The sequence below is a fragment of the Anopheles funestus genome, chromosome 3RL, assembly GCF_943734845.2.
Source record: "Anopheles funestus chromosome 3RL, idAnoFuneDA-416_04, whole genome shotgun sequence".
Taxonomy (NCBI): domain Eukaryota; kingdom Metazoa; phylum Arthropoda; class Insecta; order Diptera; family Culicidae; genus Anopheles; species Anopheles funestus.
The window spans coordinates 20447218-20466202 of record NC_064599.1 but is presented as its reverse complement, the minus strand read 5'-3'; the positions used below and the strand labels follow the sequence as shown (position 1 = coordinate 20466202).

At 40.1% G+C, this 18985-nt stretch overlaps 2 protein-coding genes across 4 annotated transcripts; both read left to right on the top strand.

Annotated features, from left to right (window-relative positions):
• The first annotated feature begins 83 nt into the window (after positions 1–83).
• Positions 84–1581, top strand: LOC125772248 (adenine phosphoribosyltransferase). The gene is made up of 3 exons (XM_049443747.1): positions 84–654; positions 720–957; positions 1031–1581. Exons 1-3 carry the CDS (start codon positions 566–568, stop codon positions 1265–1267), a joined length of 564 nt encoding a protein of 187 aa, XP_049299704.1. The 5' UTR covers positions 84–565; the 3' UTR covers positions 1268–1581.
• Positions 1582–1791: 210 nt separating this feature from the next.
• LOC125772246 (LHFPL tetraspan subfamily member 3 protein) lies at positions 1792–16178 on the top strand. 3 transcript variants are annotated; one of them, XM_049443742.1, is made up of 7 exons: positions 1792–1876; positions 5723–6223; positions 10880–11013; positions 11221–11347; positions 14620–14760; positions 14830–14919; positions 15072–16178. In XM_049443742.1, the coding sequence occupies exons 2-7, from the start codon at positions 6082–6084 to the stop codon at positions 15179–15181; spliced, it is 744 nt and encodes a 247-aa protein (XP_049299699.1). In that variant the 5' UTR covers positions 1792–1876; positions 5723–6081; the 3' UTR covers positions 15182–16178. The 3 variants fall into 3 exon arrangements, with proteins under 3 accessions (XP_049299699.1, XP_049299701.1, XP_049299700.1); XM_049443744.1 differs by having other exon boundaries at positions 1793–1912; XM_049443743.1 differs by lacking the exon at positions 1792–1876 and adding an exon at positions 1929–2242.
• Positions 16179–18985: the final 2807 nt, after the last annotated feature.

Sequence of the window (18985 nt, the reverse complement as noted above, 5' to 3'; positions counted from 1 at the left end):
ATTAACTTTTTTGCATTGAAAATATTTTTGTTTTATGAAACGGTATGCAACGTTTAAATTTGAACATAAAGTTGTTTCTGTTATACTGGCTCATTTGATTTGAGCCATGAAGCACGCGCTGTATAACAGAAGAAGCTGACAGATGACAGCTGTTTCAACAACAAAAGCGCGTACTTCGCAAGGTGTTTTATTTGCATTTATTTCGAAACTAAAAACCCTTCAATCGGTTATTATTTCGTGGTGCTAAAATTTAAATGTTACAAGTTAAACAGAAATAGAATACGTGTATTAAAACGATAATATCAAAAATTAATGCTGTGCGCTGCTGTGTGGTCATCTGCTCAACGAACGCAGACAGTTGACGTTTTGTAAACACCGGGTTTGTTATCATGCACATTTTTGTTATCAACAAATCGTCTCGGATGCTGTGCGAGTAACAGAAATTATACAATAAGAAGCTACCCTTTTTGCCAAAGAGAAATCATTCCAAAAGTAGAACAAGCGGTACCGGTTCAGTTAGATCTGTGCGTGTTTGTGTAGATAGAACAACAGCAAGAACATTACAATGTCAACCGATCAAAGTGCGAATGTGGAACTGATCAAGAAGCACATTGGCGAGTATCCAGATTTCCCGAAAAAAGGAATACTTTTCAAGTGAGTGTGTGTATTACATGCTTTTACACCGGATTTTATAGAAACTTAACTTATCTTATTTACAGGGACATCTTTACCGCACTGCGACATGGCGAGGTTTGCAAAGCCATAAAAAATGTGCTCGTGTCCTACGTCCGTGAATCCTGCCCAGATGTGCAGGTGATAGTTGGACTAGAAGCTCGCGGATTTCTGTTCAGTTTGCTGATTGCGGCTGAGCTGGGTGTGGCATCCGTACCGATAAGAAAGAAGGGTAAACTGCCGGGAACATGCGCCCAACAGGACTACGTTCTGGAGTACGGAACTGTACGTATTTATTGTTTTCCCTTTTCCCTATCACCTTAAATACGGAATTATTTCGTTGTTGCGTTTATTGTAGGATGTGTTCGAAATACAAAAAGGAAGCATCGCCGAAGGGCAGAAAGTGTTGATAATAGACGATCTGTTGGCCACGGGTGGGACGATGGATGCAGCAAACAAGCTAGTACAGCAGCTGGGTGGGATAGTGGAACGAAACGTAGTTATCATAGAACTAACCGAACTAGGCGGAAGGAAGAAGCTTGAAGCTTCCGGCTCAAAAGTACATTCCTTTATAGAATATCACGACATAGAATAATGTGTCCAATGAGTTTGAGGCAGCGAAAGTTTGGAGCCTGCAATCTACAAGCAGGTGTTACTAGTTTTGCATGATAATATCAAGCATAAAAAGACAACTTTACAGATAAGTTAAAGGACCGCTACCTTTTGTTTTCTGTTACTTAATTTTATCTTCGCCGTGCAAATATTTTAAATAGTTTGTGATCGATCGGTTTCGATTTAAAAATGTTTCGTTATCGATTGAAATCTCAGGTAAAGCAATAAATGTAGCTAAAAGTAGTTAATACGAATAGAAACCTTGAACAAATAAAAAGACACATAACGGCAAACGAAGCTAAATAAGGCTGAGAGTTAGCTTAATATTCTCACACTCAATAGTAGAGAAATTATAAATTCCAATTTCTTTAAAATGAAGGTTCGACACCGGAAAATATGTTACCAATCTTCAGCGTCTTTTCCCACCTGTACGGCGCACGGTTGTGTTGGTAAGCGCAGCACGCACAGAAACGAGAGCCCAAAACGTAACCATCCAAGAGAGATCTTTGCTTTGTTACCTGGACACCACAGACATGACTTCTGATCTCACAGTTTCTTGCAAATGGTCGGGTGAAGCGGTTCGTTCGTCTTCGTAAGTTGGTTACCGTTAAGGGTGGTTTGGTGGAAAGTATGCAGCGTCAGCATAAGTTCAAGTTTCGTCCATATGCAAAGCATAGACACGAACGTTATTTGTTGTATTAGTATCTAGCAAACAGTGATCGCGATCGTATGTGTAGCGAAAGAGTAGCGTAAACGATTGTTTTGTATCATTACCGACCCCATCCAGTTCGTTTGTTGTGCTGAAAAGACGCAGAAACCGTGAACCATCTTCAACTTTAACGGGATGAGGGATGAGAGACGATTAGTGAAATCGAAGCAAAAGGTGGAAGTGTGCTAATTTCGGAAACGTTGAAAAGAATTTGTTGAGCTATTAGCATCGGAAAGCCGAACAGTAACGGTACGAACAGAGTTTTATGCAAAAATTTGGAAACCTTCTACAAACGTTCCATGGTTGCGCCAGGTGTATAAGCGAAACGAAAAGTAACCCTTAAAAACCAAACAAACAGGTCACAAGTACCATCGTCATCATCATCATCAACGTGATCATTGTATGTAACAGTGGCATCAGTTACAGTGCCTCCGCTAAGCGCCAATGAAGAGAACTCACACACCGCCGTGTCTATTTACCCTTGTTGGGTTTCAACCGCGCGCCGGAAGAATGAAGAAATAAATTTAATTTCGTGGGAACAAACCTCTTCTACGATGGTGCAATAGAGCAGACGGAGTACAAACAATCGCCTTTGCCGTTAGCCATTACCATGGTGCTTTGTGATCTAGGAATGGGATTGTCCCAAGCGATATCAAAGACTCTTTCGACTGAGAACTCGCGTTGCAGTTCTTTCGAAAGGATGCAATTGTACAATATTTTTAACCGTGCAAATTGAAACGAGTCGTCCTTGGCTAGGAGTGAGAGTGTGTTATCGATTGGTTTGTTTTTCGCTCTTTTCCCTCACCGAGCCAAGGAATACGTTCGATTGCAATTCGTGGTGAAGTTGGTAAAGGTCATCATTCCATAGTGGGATGCATACCGACGAGATGGCAGCTTCTCTTAACCACACCAGAACAGCTGTGCCGTTGGTACGACCCGTTTGATGAATCATTTGGTATTTTCCTTTAGTGTGGAAGGAGGGTTGAATTCTTACCAATACCGCTTTACCGAAGCAAACAAAACGGCGCGATCGGTGTAAACTTTAAGCGCAGTAAGCTTAAAAGTAACAGGCGAACAGAACTTCAAGCAGTAACGCTGGGTAGGTGTCTAAAGTCAAATTCCCCCATTCGCATTCATCGACCGCAACCCGTCGTAACGTGAAGCGAGTGTGTGTGGTTGTGTGTTTCTTGTCTCTTTAACGTGCTCACTTTCGGTCACCTTAGCCCAAGAACGGCGAAAGGAGAAGGCACGATTAGGTTGGCCCGTGGGTCACACACGGAAAGAAGGTCCAACGTTTGGAAAAAGGTAAAGCTGCTACATGATCTACCCGGTGCGCTGGTTTGGAAGCTTCTCCGTGTGGTCGTCCCGCACGAGCAAACGCGTACACAGACGCACCTCACACTTAGGGAAAAGAAGAACCGGCATCGGGAACCTGCTAAAGCACCATCATCATCATCATCATCAAGCGATGAACGTTGACTTACGATGCATGACGTGGATCGGTTGAACCTCCTGCAGGGCTTTACCTTCGCCTGGTGGATCTTTGTCGCAAAACCTACAACTTTTAGCGACCATTTATTTTCTACGAAACATACCGTCCTCATCGTTGTGTGAGGCTTGACAAATATTTTTCTGCTAATTGGTAGGAGACGATCACTTCTAACCGAGTTCACAAACTGTGAGTGTGTTTGCTGATGCAAATGTTATGCAAAAACACGATCCATGCCGATAGTGTAGTTGTGTGCTATATTACGCCCGGTTTCGAACGATCGTACCGAACTATTAATCAAACTGTCAGCAGGGAAAGATTTACCGTGATAGAAATTTAGCACCCTTTCTTCGGGTAAATATTTCTACCCTTAAAAAGAGGTCAAAATGTGTAGCGGTTAAGGGTGGTAGAAGGAGCAGAAATATCCCCCTTCTCGACCGACATTAGAAGCGTTTCTTGTGGAGCGCGGGAAGTACTAGGGAAAAAGGTCTTCAGCATTCTGCCACCGTTTTTTTTTATTTTGTGCGCCCGACTTTACACGCATCAGGTGCGCCAAACAGTGGTAGATCACGAACATCATTTTTTCCCCCATTTTTTTGCGTTCGAGGAAGGCAAGAAGTTGGCATGATCGTCATCATCATAAGCTGTCTTCTTTTTCACATGTGTGTGTGTGTGCGTGGATGAGAAAAATCTACCATCACCATGCGGGTGTGGTAAATGTTACGCAAGCCATACGAACGAAAGACTTCAACGAGCGGGAAAAAAGCGAACCTGAGCAGATTAAACTTCCGCGACCGGGTTGTGACATTCGGAGGGGGATTTTTTTCTTCCACCTGCATAATTATTCACACAAAACCAAAAATTAAATCTTTTGCATGGGAAACGCTAAACGCTCTCGTTGACACTTATCTCGTTCCGATCGGATGGATGGGACGATCTTTCACTTGACGTAAAGGCATGAAAAAAGTAAACTATTTTTTTTTTTTGTAATCAAATTTTACAACCATGAGGAAGAGAAAATTAAAAAAAAACCCTACACGATGTGATAGTAGTTTCACTTGCAAACCACCAGTCCGGATGTTCATATCTTGTTACAAATAATCATGTAACGTACGCGCACCAGGTCTCGCGATCGGTTTTAACGCTGCATCTTGGTAAAAGGGTTTGTTTTACTACCCTTTTCCAAAAAACATAAAGTGACTCCCTAAAATGGCTTTCTTCATTCAATTGTTACACACAACAATATCCTCTTCCCATGAGTACCATTTCACGCGAGCATAGACGCGCTCGGAAGGAAAATGAAGCCCGAAAACGGAACAATTTACTATCACTCGGGTGGTGCTCGGTGGTTTCACCCAGCCCCCAAGTGCAATCGGCGGATGAAGATTAAGCGATGCTACTGATTTGATTTTGATTACATAAATTTCATTATTGGCGTGTGAGCAAAACGGGTGAAATGATGGTGATGTGTGATGTGCGTGTGAATCCCATACGGCGTACCCCGAAGGTGGGGTTTGGTGAATGATCGTGCTCGATGCAATGCGATTAATATCAGTCATGTAAAATGGTGTAAAAGTTTGTTAAAACAAACGCTCGCTTCTGGCGCACGGTTGCTTGCAGATAGGGAGGAAAAACATTTTGATTGATTGTTGAAATTACTACGATTTAAATGTGGTTTGTTTATGCCGTTTTTCATCCCGGCAAGAAATTAGTGTAAAATAAAGATTAATTGGATTCGAATCAATGCTCTTGTAGAGCCTTCTTTTTTTAGAGAAAAAGGAAGAGTGAAGGTGCCGATCATGTTCACAACTTCGAATACAAACGTGCGTTGAGTGGTGTATATTTTATGATGCGTGATGTTGGGCAAGGTATAACGAGAGTAGGTGTCATCAACTTGATGATCATTCGGCCGAAGAGAAACCAAAACTTTACAGCATGAATCGGCTTTTGTATAGAGCAGGTTTTTGAGAGGTTTTTTCCCTACCCTTGCAGTCAACTCATCTTCATCCGCACCCCTACTACTACTATTACTACAGACAGTATGAAACACATCTCGTTCGTGTCTTTTCAAAAAGATGTTTGCAACGAAAGACTTAAATCAGCTTAGTTGAAAGTGAAATGAAAAAAAAATTACACCTTTATTTTTGCATCGAAATTGAAACGTGACGATCATCGAAATGACGACAAAAAAGCAAACAAAAAAAAGCTGTCCCACTGATGCCTTAATTTCTTTCCAACAGAAATCATCACCTTTCTTTCAACACCGTTTTACTTCAACTGTTGAGAGGTTTTTTTTCTCTCGTTGTTATTGAATTTACGTTTGTCCAGTAAAGTGTCGAAGCAGTGAGTGGAGTTGAGTGAAGAAACGATAAGTGAAAATCTATATCCAACAAAGTGACAGTTTCTGTGTTTTTTTTATTGTGTCCAATTTATGCGGAATTATACATTATTTACATACGATCACGTGCGTTTCACGGAAAGTGTTGTTTGAAAGCCACGTGTGTGGAAAACTGCTGCAAAAGTTGACTCCGGAAAGGGAGGAAAAAATAAGGAAAAGGATCACAATCACTAAAACCGATAGCAGTTTGCCTAGTGCATCATGGGAACGAAGATCGAGTACGTTGACTCGAGTCACATGTACGCGACGAACTACATCCGCAACTCGAAGGCGATCGCCGTCCTGTGGGCGATCTTCAGCATTTGCTACGCAATCATCAGTGTCGTTGCGTTCGTAACACCAGGTAAGCATGGTTTGGCCGCACTTTTTACGGCCCATATTTGTGCCTATATAAATTAGAAATAACGACGAAAAAATCAAAATCCAAACTATTTACTAAACAAAACGTGACTTGATCGTACATTGCAATTACGTGAGCGTTTGATCGGTTTCGAATCGAAATAGCTTGCCATTGCATAAACGAAAGTCGATCGTATCATTTTTAATTCTTTGTTTAGTAATTTCAAAGGTCAGATGTGCTAAAAAAAATAACAAGCAGTATAAATAATTTATTAAATCTTTAACTATAAGTCCTAAAAGATAAAACGACTTCTTACACCTACCTTGTTAAATATTCTATCGCAACACCCTCCATTGTTTGTATAGCCCTCACACAACACAAATGGCACGAATGAATATTGTAATAAAAAGGTCTTGCTAAACGATATGGTGCAATTTGTAATGGAACGCTCAATTCTTCGAGGTCGATCAAAAGGGTTAGATTGTTTAATGTAAAACAAACCCGCTGTGTTCTGACCAGCCACGGCTACGATCCTATTTCTATGCAAACTGAAACCAAACACCCGTTCCCATTGTGTTTATTATAGTATTTTTTCTTTCATGCTAACCAAGTAGAAACAAAAAAAAAGCTCTCATCCAAAGCCAAATTCCATTCCATTTGCTCCATGGTGGATGCGCGCGATGGTGGCTGTGGTAATAACGAGAAAAAAGAAGCATTTACCACTACCACAAATTTCAAATCACGTCGCTAGTCGTACCCGTTTTTAGTGCAAAAGTGTCCGTGTGCCGTTTTTTTTTTGGTGCGCCTGTCTCTTCTTCTCCAGACCGTCCGGTTGTACGGTTGTGTGACCTTTTCGCTTAAAAAGTTGTTTCCAAACAACCGTTTGGCCGCGTAGCCGTGGAGGTGGATACTTGAGCACAGTTGAGCAAAAATCGCGACAATTGTTCAACTTTTCGCAAGCTCATTAAAAAGCTTGTGGCGTCGCGCCGCGCACACATAAATGGTTTGTGATCGTTTGACGCCTAGATCGGGGAAAATGGGAGAAAACCCAGAAGAAGAGTTTTTTTTTATTTGGTAGCCATTTTCATTTGATATTGTTTATGATCGATGTGCAGTGGAGATTTGTTTACCTAAATCAACGTGAATGGTCATCACGGTGTATCTTCATCGTGCACGAGATGGTGTCCAATCAAAAGACTTGAACGCTGCACCAGGCGGCGAACGGACCGATGCGTGCTTAAATAATACTTAAATTAATCATAATAACCATAATGATCATATCGGTACCCCCCTCTCTCACCCCCTACCATCTCCGTTTTCCCGCGAAAATATGATGCAATAAAGCATGCTTGTTGGAAAGAGCGTTGGAAAGACCGGAAAGTAAAAGTTTTCTCCCGTACTGTGTTTTATTTTGCTTCTCCATCGGGTTTGATTTGCGAGTCTAATAATCGGTACGTAAAGGTAAAGGTGGGCAAAATGTAACGTTAAGTTCAATTATCCTCGTGGCTTTACTCCCCTTCCTTCATTGCCCGTTTTTAACTAGCGAAGAAGGTAATTCGTCATCTGATTAAGACGAATGGAATTGATTGCATTGTTCAGCGGTGGTAGTAAATTTTTAGCAGAAAGCCTGTTTTTTCTTTCTTTATTACTGAAACGATTCACTTGCGGTGCAAACAAAAACTATCCATTATTATCCAGGAAGTGGGTACGATCCCGGTGTGACACCGGCTTCAAAACCGTTGCTGTTTCCTTATGTTTTTGAGAAAGAAAAATTGGCAAATTGTTTCCGTTTTTCTTCACCCCTCACTCCAACATAATTTTACCGTTTTGTTATATTATTGACGGAAGCATTCCTTCTCCATCCACCTAAACATGGATGGGATGGGAGTGTGCATTTGCATATTTTTTGACGAATGTTATTTCATGCTCAACCATCCGGAGCCACTTCTCCAGCTTCATTTTATCGTTCGATTATGCACAGATGAGGAGCTTATACTTTGCTTGCACTCATTATCGGTCCCGGTTGCATACGATTACCGCCGGATGCACGGCCACACTGACGTTAATTAATCATCCCATCAACTCGTTTGCTTGCAGCCGCAATGATAAGCGATGATTGGGAGGAGAGAATGAGATGATTATCGCACAAGAAACGATTAACGTAACATTGCAAAAAAAAACAACCCCCAAAAGGAACTTTCTTCCCTCAATTTGGGGTTGGGCGAAATAAGTTCCCTTCTCTTAATAGTCCCTTGTTTTGGGGTAATTTATCGACATTGATCGACGAGATCGTTGTAACTGTTTTGTTTGTGATTGTGGATTAAACAGTTATCATGGTGGAAAATTTGCTCATGAGGGCCGCTATTCCGTTCGTGTGGTTTGCAAAGGTGTGAAAGAAAACGGTTAGATTAATTTCTAACATAAGGGTAATTTACATACTTACGGTGTTTTTCCTTCAAAACTTGAATAGGAAGTAGATGCATATTCATAAACCATAAATTTCATAGGTTTAATTATGTTGTTTAATATTTAATAATATAGGGTGGTGAATGTGAAAAACGGCACCGGTCCATTCGGCAGGACCGGGTTCAAATCCCATCCGGACCGTCCCCCCGTAGCAAGAACTGACTATCCGGCTACGTGGTAAAATAAGTCTAGTAAGCCAGAAATGGCCGGCGTGACCTGTCAGGTCGTTAAAAGCCAAGAAGAGAGCGAGAGAGAGAGAATATTTTGAATAAATTTATTTAATAATAGTTGTGAGTTTATCTAGAGCTTCAAGTATGATTATTTTATGATATTACTCTAAGAAAAATGAAATGTTTAATGAAAAATATATAGTTTGTTTGCTTAATATATAAAGTTTGAATAGAAAGACATTTTTGTAACAATTTCCAATGGAAAATTACATAATATTTCGTTTGGAGAGTTTCCACATGCAAGAGCGCTGTAAAAAAAAGTTCAAATTATTATAAAAGACACAAAAAATAAACGTTTTTCTCGGCCTTTCATCGGAGCAATGTAAAATATAACAACCTGGCAGTACTTGTTGGTGACCGTCATAATCCAAAAAAAAATATATATATTGATAAAAATAATTTATTCATTATTTACTTGATACTTGTGAAACCTCAATAGAATTTTAAACTAATGACCAAATTGGCAAAATAGTTAAAGTGTTTCTTGACTAATAATTTGTGTTGACTGAATGTTGTGAGCGAAAACAAAATTAATTTAAAAAAATCTCTTCCTCAAGAAATAACAAATTGTGCGAAGAATACCTTGTGTTGAAGCCAATTCAGTTGACTTTGGAGAAAATTAAGAGATCAAACTGTAGTTTTCAGAATGACTCATTTGAAGATTGCATAGCAAAGCAAACACTCATTGGTCTGTAACTTTCGTTAGTTGCTTGTTTAAGATTTAATTCTACACTTTTTTTCATCGATTTGATCAGAAAATCCTTCAAAAACTGCAATAAATCAGTATTCACCAACTCCCAACACGCTCCAATGTATATATCCCCTTTAAAAAGACAAATTTTCGTTTGTTCTTGCACAACTCAGCTGCAGCTTTTCTGCGTACCACGACGAAACGCTTAAGACCCGCTTCAACTAGACAGTTTGTGGTTAGCGAGCTTTATGCAACCAACGCGCAAATGGAGTTAATCTTTTGTGCCATTTTTCTCTCGACAATTTGTTTGCCTTTTTTCCGGTACGTTTTGGCGTTGGGAAGCCTTCCAAAAGTCAAAAGCAATTGCATGTTTGTGCAATCGCCTTTCGCCGTGATTGACTGGAATCTGGAGCAATTACTTTATGCTGTGCAAGGAAACGATAAAGTTAGGGAAAAGATCAATCTCATTCCTGTTGAGAATAGTTTCCCTCGAAAGTGAACGGGATAAAATAGTTGTGCTTGCTCTGGATATAACAAAAAGACTTCAACACGTTCAGCTACCTCATATTGAAGGTTGGTTAAATTTCGGTTTCGTTGTGTTGTCTTAACTTTTCCGCACGTAATGCACACGTCGTGGTTGTTTTGAGGTTTGTTATTTAACATGCGGACCGAAGCTTTTGCTACGCGTGTCCATTCGGGTTAGCAAAAACCACGGATCAGGATGGTGTTCGGTGGCAAGAAACAGCCAGATGAAGATGTTGAACCGACCATAACTCGCTGTTCTGTACGCTTTCTGGCAATTGGTTTTCCATTGACACACCGACCGACCGACCGACCGGCGGTGGTTTATAACGCGAAGCTAATGGATTGTTTATGGTGTAATGCCTGGCAGTTTTACGGGATTTGTGTGTCAAAAGTGTGCCGTAATCTGCAAGATGTATAACGCACCAGACACGCATGAAATGTGACGAGCTTCTCGCGTGTAATTTTATTACGATCATGTCAATTAGTGTGCAGCAAAGATGAAATATGGCCATTGATCTTTGTTGGTACTGTAACATGGAAATTGTGTTGTTTCTGTGGAAAAAATGTTTTATGTTGCAAAAAAAAATATTTCTTTCGGTTTCTTTTTCTCTTATCAACTGACAAGGAAGAATTTCTTTTTTGTGCTCATTCTGTTTTATCTTCTACTACCTACTACTTAAAATTCACCTTCTACCATCATTTTTAGTATACAAAATATTCACTAAATATTCTATTTCCCCTTTCCAGAATGGGTAGGTGATGCAGATTCCGACATTGGCGGACGGCTTGGTTTGTGGCAAGTGTGTCAAAAAGATGATCTCACCGATAGCTGCACGGGCCGTCTAGAGGAACTGTTAGAAATGCAATCCATAGCGTTTCAGGTGAGTTAAAATTTTATTATTCCGATTTATGCAAACCGAGCTTTTTCCGTTAGCTTTTATAGGTGACCTGCTAAAGAAAGCATCTAATCCCATTTCCATTGGCCAGGTCAGCGATAGTGTTCTATTGTGTAATGAATTTATCTTTATGCAAACAGCGAGTATTAAGATTAACGCACCCCTTTTTTATCCGTTTGTGTTTACTTTCAGGTTGCAACCGTATTTTGTGGCTTAGCCGTTGCCACTTCTGTGCTGGCGATCTGCTGCCTACTGCTGATGGTGTTCATGAAGTCAACGACCGTTTTTCATCTCTGCGGCTGGATGCAGATGCTTTCCGGTGAGTTGCGATCCTCTCGCACCCTGCGTTATGCTGAGGGAATGTGTTTGAATGCTGAAGAATGGTTTCGTGTGATCCAACTGGCACTCACTGTGTGCTGTGAGCTGCACAGTCTACATAATGAAAAGGAACGAAACCTTTTTGAGATGGAATTTTGGAGGGGAATTCATAGATAATGACCAGATGTGGGAAGAGCGTATGCGCGCCACACGATAATCGATGAAAGGCATGCCCTGAATTGGTGTCTCTTCCTCATTGCTTTTGCAGTGCAAAAAAAAAAAGTTCATTAGCGGCTAAATCGTAATTGGTCGTCGGGATGAATGTTCGACAGCATGGGACGGAAGTGATGGAATGTGGCGAGCGGGTCTATAATATTGCTGCGCATGACGAGTAGTGCTGGGAAGAGAGAAAAAAAAAATCAGGAAAAAGCGTACTCATACGGGTAAAAGACAAACCAACACTTTAGTCGAATTTCGCCTCAAAAAACTACCTTCTTGGTGGATAATTTTCTTTTACCTACTCGATTGATTACTTCTGATGATGCTCCGAGTGGTAATCCCGAGTTAAATTGAACGGTGAAGTAGTTGATCGTGTCCAATCTGAAGGCTTTTCCATGTAAAGCCCTCTTATCGTGTGTGGAAGCGATCGCCACATCGGTGCGCCTTCAAGGTTTCGATGAAAGCATGAAGGTGATGTATCTAATCCGGTTTTGCTGTCCCAAGAAAAAAAAAACTCCCCCTTGTGTAGACAGAATTGCATAGACCCTTCACTTCTTTACGGATCCATTCAGCTGAAGGCCGACGGATAGGTCGTCGAGTGGTTCCATGCATTCTGCCATACGACGATCGCGTTGGAAATCGTCATCATCATCATCATCATATGCATCATGAACAAAACGTTCCGAGTTCCGAGTTTCCGATAGTTTCCCAAAACCGGTTTTTTGAGATAAAATAGTTCGGCGTTATTCGCGACCGGCCATGCATTCATTTCCTGAACGAAAGAGAAATGATCGATGCCGCTCTTTCTTCCACGCACACGATCCACGATCGAATCGCCCAACCGGTGGATCAAGTACAGGATGTTGGGTTGTTTTCTCCAGTCTCTTCTGGCTATCTGGAATGTCCGGGAGAAGAAAGCAGGGCTAGTCTTGAGTGTTTCTGTGGGCAGAGCTGGCATGGTCGGAAGTAGGTCATTGTCACTATGTCCGTTCGATCGTTCGTTTTACGATCAGTATTTTCCTGTCCCGATGGGCAAGCTGACTATTTTTTCCCAATAAACGTTTTTCACCACAAGCACACATTACCGCAGGGAAATGAAACATATTTGCTGGCCTTTATTACCGCGTGGAAAAGTGGTCGAACAAGAGTTGTGTGTTAGACGCTGCTGATACTATCTTTAGTATCGTTGGCAACGGTGTCCAATGGCTTCCAATGCATACCAACCGATCTAGATTTCGATTTCCGTAGTACAGCACTGACCTTTATCTTCCTTCTCGCGTGTGTGTGCGTGGAACTTGTTCCTTGGACGTAGGCGCTCCGCGATGGTTGAGGTTTGTTGACTTTTGCAAAACAACAAACTGCTTCTATGTTGCGTACGGCGAAAGGCATAAGCTTTTGCAGTATGGATGTTTTTTTTATATTATCGTTAGTGAAAGTCGATTTGAAAGTAAAATACTCCTCCATGTGTAGAGATATCGGGTGGCTTTCGGGTGCATATTTAAAGCAAGCTACTAGGACACTTACTGTTACGGGCGTCATTATTTTATGGATTGATGTTTGGATAAGGACAAAGCAAGACCGAAATATTGCAACCCATTAGTTTGGATTTATTGTACATGAAGTGCCCAATATGATCAAGACAAGACACGTAATGCAATCGAAATCAGCACATGGTGGTCAAATATTTTCAACCACCACACCAACCCCCAAACCATTTAAATGTTGCGAGTTCGTTACAGTTTTCGGCTTACGGCTCCTACCGGTCTGTGACCCAGTGCAGCACGTGTATGTTATGGTAGGCACTGGTGAAATGGTAAACGAGATTTGGCGTTATTACTACTATTTGCGGTTGCGTATCTCACTCAGTTGCGCTTACGCACCAATCTTTTTTGGGTAGTTTGGGTTTTGGGAAAGATGTGACGCAATCAAAGAAATGTGGGTCTTTGTCGGTGTGTTAACGATATTGGGAGATTGAGAGTGAGTCTATGAAGGAATCATCCATAATAGACAAGGTATAATCTTCATTTGTATGTATGAAACACCAAAATGTCTGAAACTCACAAGTGGAATACTCCTTTTGCTGTCCTTTTCCTGTGTTCTCAGCCATCTAATAAGATAAAACCACTTTCTTCTCTAAATGGAACTACTTTACAATTGTCCGGATAATTGTCTCCTGACGATGAAACCGGTGAGCAATTAGTCGTAGAAAGATGATGATCACCATCATGAAATGGTCATTTCCGGACCAGGAAAACAAACCCGTCTGAAAAATCCTCTTCATGTAGGGTCATCATTTTGTAACACATTTGAAGCTTCATTTCGGTGTGCGCAAGATATGCGCAAAAAACATTAACCCTGCTCGCACTGTGCGCGGTGAAATTCCCAGGGTCAGTTCAGAGTCGGTCGTTTAACCGGATGACGGACGATTCACATTCGTCTCCATTACAACGAGGGTGGAGAGAGAGAGTGAAAAGCCCCATAAATGTAATGTATGCAAATTTGTTGCTTCCATGTAGGTGTGTTTTTGTGTAAAATTGTCCATTAGTGGTTCACATGTTTAGGTCCACGACAATGTATGGACGGAGGAGGGAAAGTGTTGGACGAGAATTCGTTGAATCTGACGTGTGTGCGAATGCGTAATGTGGTTTTACATTTTTATCTGATTGTTCCGCAATTTAAAGCATTGTTTCCACTTTTAGACTGTGCTCTTTAGGGAGTTGTCTCTGGCCTAGTTGGCCTTAGTTTAGTTTGCTGCATGACCTGTTAAATAAGAATACCTTCACTTGGCAGGTTTTTTCATACTTTACTACATTTTTTGGTAAAACTATCAGTAGTGAGACATGTTTTGTGAATGGGAATAGGTCAAATATTTACCTTAAAAAATATGACAAGACCTCTCTTTTTTAAATCGTTCTATTGGATGCAGGGTTGTCAAACTCAATACGGAATGTCGGATGAAATTGTTTCAATTTTGAATAAATTCGAATATGTTACTCAAATTTTGCAAATTATAAAGTAAATTTATTAAAATTACATAATTTTATTTTTCCACAGCCCTCTGCATGGTGATTGCATGCGTTTCGTTCCCGTTCGGTTGGAATTCGGACGAGTTCCGTAAGATTTGCGGCCCAGAATCGAACCGATTCGAGGTAGGACTGTGCAGTTTGCGCTGGGCCTATCCATTGGCGATTATTGGTGAGTATTTCATGCTTCGGAAGGAAGGACTTTTTACTAATAAACTATTTTTTTTTTTGTTTATTTTAGCTTGTATTGATGGATTCATTTTGGCCACACTATCCTTCATACTTGCGACACGACACGTCCGCCTACAACCGGAACCGCAGTACCAAAGCAGTATGTATTAAAGAAAGAGAGACAGAATGAGAGAAATCAGAAGAGAAAGATTGGCTAGTACAACTGAAACACTTGTAACTGATCATTTCTACTCTGTTTGCTGGATAGAATTATTTTTATTAAACTTTCTTCTCTTCTTCCTTCAATAACAGGAGAAATCAACAATGCGTACGTTACGGATGTGGCTAGTATCGCTGGCTCACGGAAGTCGCTTAATCTTCAACCCGTGCTGTTGGTGGCACCTCCGCATATAATATTCTAACAGAATAAATGTTAAGTTTCCCCAACCGCAACCCGGACACGATCGAACGTTTATGGTAGAGCCTAGAGTGAATGTGCAATTTCCTCGCAAGTGTAAATGATGAAAGGCTTTCCAAGATATGTCCGGCCTGATGTGGAAACACGATGTACAGAGTGATGTGTGTAGCCTATGCCAATTTTGATTGATCCTTTTCTTTCCTCGTACGAATGTTTTACGTAGACCCTAGTAGGGTGTAAGGATTTTAGCTTTCCGGGTATGTTATGTTGTATGTGCCTGCGCTACATCCCGAAGATATAGGACCTATGCAGTATGCAGAATGGCTTAGCAGTAAGCCAAATCCTTAGGTTATTACTTTTTAAGATGAGTAATACATATTTATTCAAGCTTTAACGGTACGTTCACAAAAGAGATTTATTGTTTCTTTCGATACTTACGACGGATGTGGACTTTCATGAATTTTCCTAACGACCTGTCCTGTGTATTGTTTTCTAGCGCGAGGCGAAAATTAAAATCGAGATAGTACTGCTGCTTAGAACTGATGTGAGCTTTCATTTTCCATACGTTTTAAAACTGCATGAATGTTATTATGTTTAGTTGTTTTAAGTTTTAAACATTATACCTACCACAAATGTGAACCATAATACAATAAATGTTGGCTTTTACAACGAAATCAAATTAGTGTTGTGTGGTTTATTGCAGCAAATGCAGTTAGTTTGCGGGAACAGTAGGATGATTATTTTATATTTTGCTGCTTAATAACGGCCAGTCTCTATCCCGACTTATTTTACCACGTAGCATGATGGTCAGTCTTTGCTACGGGGGACGATTCGGAAGGGATTTGATACTCGGTCCTTCCATGTGGACCGTTGTGGTTTATCACATACACCACCGGGATGCCCCCAGTATGATTATCTTTACAATCAACAAAAATTAATGAAGGCTGTCTGCATTGAAATAAGAATAATGGATGGGAATATTGAGAATCTCTTATCTTTTTTTTTACTTTGTTTCGATTAATCCACAAAAGATTATAAAAGAATGCAATAATTTTATGCATGGGTGTTTACATACGTCTTTGAATAATTTTTACTTATAAATAATCATGTAAAGATTTACGAGAAATTAAGAAATAAATAAATAATTACATTCAGATTAATGCGTATTAGTTGTTTGGTTACAAAAATTTCTACAAACTGTGTTAACAGCTTTTTTGAAGTATCAAATGTAACATTGCTATAAGTAATGCAGATTGCATACTTTTAGGCGTACAACTGCTCGAAACACATGCGAGATGAAACTGCTAGAACAGATGATCAGCTCTGCATAAATTTTCTAATGGCACTTAAATTGTGTTGAATAGATTGTGAATTATTTATTATTCTATCTATTTTATGAAAATAAGCTTTTTATAAGCAATCTTCCAATACATATACCTGTAATTATTGTGTTATATTTAGCAGGGTAATGTTATAGGTCCGGTTCACTTCCTTTATTGAATTTCGAGTGAAGGTTTTCTCATGCATTAAGTGAATCTTATTAAAATTTAAACTTAATCGTACCTTACGTACGAGGAAAACCCCTTACGCACTTGAATGAATAAAAAACGTAATAATTAATCCCTTTTATATTCCCTTCACGAGAGCCCTTCATAAACAGCACATCCATTCATCGGCGTAACTTTCCATTCATAAATTTCCCAGAACGTTTTGCTGACCGGTCGAAGATAAAATATATTACTATTTACTCAGACCTGGCCCGCCCTCGTATACCGCTTGTGGTACGCTTAACTAGCCATCCGTTGGCAACATCATGCCAGACCGCACGTAACCAAACGCAGCCACAACTAGAAATTAACCCTGGCCCCCGGATCGCATGCCCGTGGTACCCTGTGAGAAAATTATCCAACACATCCAGGAAGTGACCGGGAGTGACCGAGAGAGGCCCTTTTGCATGCAAAGGGCCATAATGAAAAGCTCCCGACAGAAGCACAAACAAGCTGCGTATCGATAGAAACACAAGCAATCAAAACGACCTGATCGAATATCTCCATGCCGGGTGGTTTAATTACTTTCGACGGGCAGCTTGAGGGCAGCTCGTGCTACTCTTGAACTTGGTGTCGCACGTTGTTTCATATACACATGTGTGCGAGTATGCTGATAATTAGTGCAGTAGGTGAGAAAACAGGAAAACTATTAATCCTAAGGAATGAACACAACGGCGCTCGGGGAAGAGACTTTTTCCTGCTTTGTTGTTCCTCCAGTTCACGCAGCTTGTAAGACACGTGCCCACGGAGAGTTTTGTTTGCTCTCGGGTCTTTCGACGGTTCGTTCAGATTCAGTCGTAATTGCTTAATAGGTGACGGGCGATGATGGGATTTTCATAAATGTAAGGCACCTCTAACGAGCGGGCCAACGGTTTAATTAAAGCTGCACGTTGTAATTGAACCGTCACCGAAGTTGCCCCAGGCTGGGATTATAGAAAGAATTGCTCCCGCAAAACAAACGTTGTCGATTACATTGTAACCCCGTCACTAAACGCTTAGAAATTGTCGCGTTTGTGAACGCGATTCATATTTTTTTTGCAAAACTCCATATAAAAAAAAAATTGCGAAAAGTCGTTATACGTATATTTTCAGCGAAAAATTTCCTAAGGCTATAGCCTGAGATTTTTTTTTGAGTAATTCAGAAAAATTTTAAAAATTGATGTTTTTTAAAGCGAGATTGTTGAAATAAGTTTCTTTTCACTCAAACAATGCTTTAAATAAAAAAAGAATAAAAAGTTATTAAAAAACTAAAAAATATAAAAATTTGAAAATTTCAAAGTTTTCATTTTTGCATCAATTTTTGCCTATAACTCTATCGGTATTCAACGGATCGCCAATCTTTAACCTGTGGTCGGTAGATGACACCAATGGCTACATTTTCTTCTTGGACGGCCATGCTCTGAAATGTCTGTGTCGGAAGTTATTCGAGAAACCAAGTTCCATACCCTGTTTGAGAAAATGTAAAATTTTCCTCATTTTTGCACCAACTTTTGCCTATAACTCGGTCGGTATCCTAAGGATCGCCAATCTTTAATTTGTGGTCGATAGATGGCACCAATGGCTACATTTTCTTCTTGGACGGCCATGCTCTGAGATGTCTGTGTCGGAAGTTATTCGAGAAACCAAGTTCCATACCCTGTTTGAGAAAATGTAAAATTTTCCTCATTTTTGCACCAACTTTTGCCTATAACTCGGTCGGTATCCAACGTATCGCCAATCTTTAACCTGTGGTCGATAGATGGCACCAATGGCTATATTTTCTTCTTGGACGGCCATGCTCTGAGATGTCTGTGTCGGAAGTTATTCGAGAAACCAAGTTCCATACCCTGTTTGAGAAAATATAAAATTTTCCTCATTTTTGAGCAATTTAGCAAAATTTTAAAAATTGAAGTATTTTAATGCGAGTTTGTTGCAATAAGTTTCTTTTCACTCAAATAATGCTTTAAGTTAAATAAAAAATAAAAAATCAGAAAAAAATTTTCAACTCGAAAATTTCATAAGGCTTACCCCTTACGTTTTTTTTGGGAAATTTTGCAAAAAAATTTAAATTGATTTATTTTAATGCCAATTGGTTGCAATGTGTTTCTTTTCACTCAAGTAATGCTTTTAATTAAAAAAAGAGTGAAAAATAATAAAAAAATCGAAAAATTCAAAAAAATAAAAATTTACCAATGCTCATTTTTGCACCAAGTTTTGCCTATAACTCGGTCGATATCCAACGTATCGCCAATCTTTAACTTGTGGTCGATAGATGGCACCAA

Bases quoted from the DNA above. Each gene is read 5' to 3' on its own strand.
- LOC125772246 (XM_049443742.1), top strand. From the start codon at position 6,082: ATGGGAACGAAGATCGAGTACGTTGACTCGAGTCACATGTACGCGACG. The intron at 6,224-10,879 runs GTAAGCATGGTT...TCCCCTTTCCAG, and splicing joins CGTTGCGTTCGTAACACCAG to AATGGGTAGGTGATGCAGAT. The intron at 14,920-15,071 runs GTATGTATTAAA...CTTCAATAACAG, and splicing joins GGAACCGCAGTACCAAAGCA to GAGAAATCAACAATGCGTAC.
- LOC125772248 (XM_049443747.1), top strand. From the start codon at position 566: ATGTCAACCGATCAAAGTGCGAATGTGGAACTGATCAAGAAGCACATT. The intron at 655-719 runs GTGAGTGTGTGT...TCTTATTTACAG, and splicing joins AAAAAAGGAATACTTTTCAA to GGACATCTTTACCGCACTGC. The intron at 958-1,030 runs GTACGTATTTAT...CGTTTATTGTAG, and splicing joins ACGTTCTGGAGTACGGAACT to GATGTGTTCGAAATACAAAA.